A 6,472-nucleotide genomic window follows, 5' to 3' on the forward strand; every position below is an offset into this window, starting at 1 on the left:
ATTTCCTTATTGATAATTTAACCGATCGATCGATCGATCGATCTAATTGATCTTGATTCGTCCTTTCCTCGAGCTAAGACTCAAGATTAATTAAAGACGCGTTCATATCCTTGTTCGATTCCATTTAACGATAAAAAAAATCTTTTTCCATCTATACAGGAATATGGATTAACGTGATCAGAAGTTGAAGGAGGCTCAAATGCAAATTTATCGATCTCGTTTTTTACTTTTTTTTTTTTTTTTCTTTTTTCTCTTTTCTTGCATGTTCGCATTGCTTCGCCATTTTCGAATCGTCCGTCGATCGTACGATTTTCTTCGACAAGAGAAAAAAAGAGGGAGGGAAACAAATAAACAAGGAAAAGGAAATAATGATAAATAAATAAAGAAAAAAAAAAAAAAAAGGAAAAAAAAATAAAGGAAAAGGAAAAGGAAAAGGAAAAAAAGGATCGACATCCTCGGCAACTCCATGATATGTTCTGAATCATTGCACCTGCTTTCAAAGTCATTATACATACGTATGTATTTATCTACAACGCGGGAGATAATTACGATTTAAACTTCGTTGATAATAATAACAAAAGGAATTCGCTATCGATTCTTTACGTTAAAGTAAACCGTTATGAACGAAAGGTGTGATTATTGATTTATTTGAATCAAATAAAAATCTGATGTAATAGAAACGTACGTTCTCACACGAACGGGTGGTACTGCATATAATTAATCATTAGGTAGAATCTATAAGTAGATTTTTAAAAAAAAAAAAAAAAGAAAAGAAAAAGAATAAAAAAAAAGGAGAGAGAGGAAAAAAGAAAGATAGAGAAGAAGAAAAAATCTATTGAAAAAATTGGAAGGAGTAGTAGAACGAGAAAAGCAAAGAAAGAAACAAAGAAAGGAAAAAAAAAAAATAAAGGAAAAAGCAAAATGAATATAAAAGGTACGGAGAATATATGGCGAATGAGAAAGGGAGAATTTAATCGTACATAAAGTAGAACGTTAGACGGATCATCGACTCTCTCTCTTATATAATATGTAAACTCATTCGAAAGGTTGCTTAGGGAAACCACGAGCCTATTTATTTGATATATATGTATACATTGTGAATACATTCTTTGAAACGTTCAATGAAACCAATGGTTGCCTTGCTCTAGGTTCAACTTTATATCTCCTCGGCCCGGATTAATCTGCCTTACATTGACAATACGATTTACAAGAAGTATGATGCCAAGGCTGACTACAATTTCTCATTTTTACAATTCTGTTTTTTCTTTTTTTTTTTTTTCCATTTCTCTTTCTCTCTCTTCTTCTTCCTCCATTTAATTCTTTTACCTTACCGATTAAAATCAATTCGCCCACATACCTAATGTATATGTATTTGATCATGTCAATGGAGTCGTCTAGTAAAAAACGAATCATCTCGAGTCCTCACGTGTACAATTACACGATTAATTTACAATATGTTTGACGTATATTGACATTTGCTTTCCTACCCTATGACGACAAAAGGTATGAAGATATGCTCATTCAGGAAGCTGCGCCATAGGTCGCGAGCGATGAAATGTTTGAAAAAAAAAAAAAAAAGAAAAAAAAAGAAAGAAAGAAAAAAAAAAGAAAGGAAAAGAAGAAACGAGAGAGGAAGAAAAAAAAAGAACTATGCTGGGATCGCGCGTCTTCAAGGTTGTCTAACGTATCATCGCTCGTAAGACATCGTTACGCAGTTCTTCGCGAGCGAATATTCAAGTTGAAAAACGATACTACTTTTTATGCCTTTAAGTATCGAAGGTGTGGCTTTCGATATCACGCAGACATGTTCTCGTATTTTTCCAGCCCTTCTCTTTATTAATCCTTCGTGATACTTACGAATGACGAGCGATTATGCTAATAAACTTCAAATGACAACCCCTTTTCGTTCACGTCGTATTATAAGCCGTCGTACAAGTTATATATAACAAATTCACGTAATAATCCTACCTCGATATTTTCGATGAAACTGCTCCCTCGTCCAATTTGTTCGACATTCTTTAATATTTTTAAAACGAATGAAAAGGAAAAAGAAAAAAAAAAAAAGAAAAAGAAAAAGAAAAAGAAATGAAGAAGAAGAAAATAGAAAGAAAAAGATGTAATACAATTTATTCATACCGCATAACCATATACATAGGTTTCCGTTATTTTCCATTACGAATCTCAATCGGATACGTAATTGATCGATTATCGATAATCGAAACAAACGATATTTTCTTTTACAAAGTTAATATCGAACTGTATTACCGACATTTTAAAACTGCATTAATAAAGTAGATCACTCAAAATATATATATACCGATCTACGATTTATACATTGGAATTGCACTTGTCGATAAAGTAGATACGATGATAAATTATCGATCGATATTGTACTGTTGGTACATTCGTTCATTAAAGACGAACGGCCATTTACATAATAAACTTTGAATCGATTTTAATCGATTTTAGATATAATATTACTGACATAGGAAAAGGTAATAAATAAAAATTAAACATATTTTATTTCATAAATCCCCGCCTCCAATCTCGTTCGAATCAGAAACAAAGGTTTTCTCATTGCCATGGGCCTCTGACGCATATACGAAATCGAATGGTTCGTAAAAACGGCGCGCGGCGCACGCAGCCAGCCGTTACCATGACAACGAGCGATCATCTTCCCCCACCAGCAAGCGGCTAACCGCCCTCTGCGTCAGTCGTTCGCGTAGAGTCGGATGGGTCGTTTCACGCTTCCTTGACGCGACATATTCGCGCGCTCGTGCCTCTCCTTTTTTGCCCTTATTTCGTCCATTAATACTATTTTCTCTTTCTCTCTTTCTCTCTTTCTTTCTCTCTCTCTCTCTCTCTCTCTCTCTCTCTCTCACTCTCTCTTTTTCTTTTTCCCTCTGTCTTACACATTGGTCATTTCATTGGCTCCGTTAACCCTCCTTTTTTCGTGGTGACTATACGTCATCGAGAAATAAGAAGAGGAAGAAGGTGTTTTCCAGGAGGAGGAGCGGCTCGGGGGCACCGCAGCGACCGTGCCTTTTCGAATCTCGCTGCGGTGATACCTCCCTCCTGGATTTTCATCGTGCTTAATAATGAGGGACATGGCGGGCAAGATCGCCGAGTTGAAGTTCGAGGCACCCCTTGCGCGCTTCGAGGAGGAGGAAACAGCCAGTTTAAAGAATATGAATCTTTTGACGGGTACGTAAAACAAAAAAAAAAATATATATATATATAGAGAGAGAGAAAGAGAGAGAAAAGGGGATTAAAAGAAAAGGAATGGATATAAATAAAAGGAAAGAAAATCAATAATGAAAATTTATCAACCTTTTCTTCGATCACGATCCCAAAAACTTTCCGATAATGTTCCTTCCCGTCGCGACGCGTTCTCGCGTCATTCTCTGGGGGGACTCGGAGAATCTCGTGTAGACTCGTCGACACGAATCTCCAAGAGACGAGAACCGTCCCCGGTCGCTTTCATGCACGTTCGTTCGATTCGTCGTTCTAAAAACGAACGAACGAACGAACGAACGAATGCATGAACGTAGACGAGAATCTTCAACACCAGAGAGGAAACTAGAGCGTAGAAATTATAAATCGCATCGACGATTCTACTACAAACTTTCCAGCATATTACTTCGATATGCAGATTATATATATATATATATATATATATGTATATATATTATTTGATATATTCGAAAGAGGCTCTCCTCTTTTTACCTTATTTTTCTCTTGAAAACCAAGAAGATAAAAGAAACGTAAAAAAGAAAATAAAACAAACATTAAATAAAAAAAAAAAAATAAATAAATAAATAAAAAAGAACAGTTTTACGACTTAACTTCACAACGAATAAAATCTTTGAGAGACCTATCGGAAATTTAATATAACGGGGACAATTAGAATAATCTCTCTCTCTCTCTCTCTCTTTCGTTATCACATTGACGAACATCCATTATCGTAATTGTTGGAGTCTATTACATGGAATGGGGCGAGACGAAAGTTATAAGAAAATTGATCGATTAAACGGGCGAGCACACGCTACGCGCAAACGGCCAATCACGAAGCGAGCGTAAGCAAGCACAAGGGGGTTCGTTCTTCCTTCATTCCTTCCATTTCTTTTTCTTTTTCTTTTTCTTTTCCTTTTTTTTTTCTTCGTTTCGTCATTGTGTACATATACCAAGTCTCAAGTCTCCAAAGAGAGAAATAGAGAAAGAGAGAGAGAGAGAGAGAGGGAGAGAGAGAGAGTGAGAGAACTCAAGCAGAACGAGCCTTTAAATTCGTCGAAAGGGATGGAAAAAGGAAAGAAAGACAAAAAAAAAAAGAATGACGACGGTGGTAATCGACCGTTCCAAGGACGAACCTTCTTATTACGACATATTTGTTTTCTTAATTATATTCATATATATATATATATATATATATATATATATATATATATGTATATATATATATATATATATCGTCGGCACGAAATACTTACTAACATAAGCGAATCATCAGCGTAACTCAATGAGTCAAAAAAAAAAGGAATAAAAAATAGATGGAGGAGGTTTGTTCATTCGCGAACGATATCTGTTTACATACGATGATATAATAATAATAATGATAATGATAATGATAATGATAATGATTTTTTATTGATCTGGTACGATATAGTAATATAGAAAACTTGATTCCTTATAGAAGAAAATCTGAAAGAAAAAGAATAAGTCTGACGTAAGGGATAGGTACAATAACTTATCGAATTTTTATTGGACGATAATTTAAAATAAATATATCTTACATTAGGTTAGAATCAATCAGAGACCAATATAGAATCTTACGTTTGGTTATGACTGTTCGACGTACGGTTTCTCGATTTACATATATCAAGGTTTTGTACATGCACGAAGGATATTTTTGAAATAAGAAGAGAATATAGAGAAAGATGAAAATGAGAAAGAGAGAGAGAGAGAGAGAGAGAGAGAGAGAGAGAGAGAGAGAGAGAGAGATAGAGATAGAGGTCGAAAAAGATAGAGAAAGACGAGGACGAGAGAACGAGATAGATAGATAAATCGATAGAGAGAGAGAGAGAGAGAGAGAGAGAGAGAGAGAGAGAGAGAGAGAGAGAGAGAGAAATGGAGAGAGACAAAAATAAAATGGATAGATAATTCGAGAAAAATATATAAAGATAAATAGTTAGATAACTAGATAGATAGATAGATAGATAGATGGATAGATAGAGAAAAATAAAGGAAGATAAACAATTGATACACAAAGGCGTGAAGATATAAAAGGTCCCTGTCGCGTTGTCGTCGTCGTCATCGCCGCGCGAGACGATGCGTGCGCGACCTTCGTAAGACGGGACAATGCGTAAGTACTTAGCCGCGTGTACATGGCTATAATCGGAGTCCAATATCCACCGGTTTTGCTCGTGAATAGTGTTCTCTCTCTCTCTCTCTCTCTCTCTCTCTCTCTCTCTCTCTCTCTCTCTCTCTCTCTTTTCCTCTCTTTCTCTTGGCACTACGGGTTTACGAAACGGCACGAAAGCGGCGTAGCACAAATAGTTCCATCGAGAACGGAATTTTTACTTTAGAGTTACCTAGAAAATTGAACGTTTCATTAACGTTGAAAACGTTCGATCGATTCATCTCTTTTTCTCTTTTTGTATCTCTGTTTATCTCTCTTATTCTCTCTCGCTATCTCTCTCTCTCTCTCTTTCTCTCTCTGTTATTCTCTCTTACTATCTCTTTCTCTTTCTTTCTCTCTTTTTCTCTCCGATTGGTGTCTCTCTATCTCTCTCGCTCTTACTCTTCGTTCATTTCTCTCTCTCTCTCTCTCTCTCTCTCTCTCTCTCTTTTTAACTAACTAACTAGCTCTTTCATACTTTTTTTCTCTCTCTTTCTCGGTATATATTCACGTTGTTTATTTTTAAAGTATATGTAAGAGTACGTATGCATAAAAAGACGAGCGACCATGTCCGATAAATTTTCAAAAGCGACGACCGGTCGGTTTATAATCAATAACAAACACATCGGCACTTTAAATACATGTTATTTGCGTGCGGAGCTCTATATATCTTTCTGATTAATCGATCGATTCTCGAAAAAGGGTCACGTTCGATTACTATACATATGTAATATGTGTTGATTAATATACATTTATAATGTATGTACATACAAAGATTGTACACACGTAATTATCTATTAATTCATTATAATTATTATCGTCATAGGGTGAAATTTATCGGGTAATATCAACGATCGTAGTTTCGATTATAATCGTATTGTTAATTTCGATTTATCGATCCGTCGTTTCTCGAAATCGCCATTTTTATATTAAAGTTTATATATGTGTATATATATATGTGTAATCGTTTTTCTAATCCTTTCGTTTTTTTTTTTTTTTCTATTCACTCGCAGAACAACTCTTGGATACCAGTTTGGATACGAATTTCGGTGAAAATTGCAATGCAAACGAGGAACC

General features: G+C 35.2%; 1 protein-coding gene across 2 annotated transcripts in view; it reads left to right on the forward strand.

The window, feature by feature from the left end:
- The first annotated feature begins 2,702 nt into the window (after positions 1–2,702).
- LOC124957743 (fasciculation and elongation protein zeta-2) overlaps positions 2,703–6,472 on the forward strand; it is a 15,954-nt gene continuing 12,184 nt past the window's right edge. Inside the window, exons 1-2 of one of the 2 annotated variants that reach the window (XM_047514984.1) lie at positions 2,703–3,204; positions 6,409–6,472. The exon at positions 6,409–6,472 is cut by the window's right edge and continues 192 nt beyond it. In XM_047514984.1, the coding sequence (XP_047370940.1) occupies positions 3,099–3,204; positions 6,409–6,472 (170 nt within the window). In that variant the 5' untranslated portion in view covers positions 2,703–3,098. Of the gene's footprint in view, positions 3,205–5,249; positions 5,360–6,408 lie in introns of those variants that run through there. The other variant, XM_047514985.1, reaches the window with a different exon arrangement.

The sequence above is a fragment of the Vespa velutina genome, chromosome 2 (genome assembly GCF_912470025.1).
Source record: "Vespa velutina chromosome 2, iVesVel2.1, whole genome shotgun sequence".
NCBI classification, from domain to species: domain Eukaryota; kingdom Metazoa; phylum Arthropoda; class Insecta; order Hymenoptera; family Vespidae; genus Vespa; species Vespa velutina.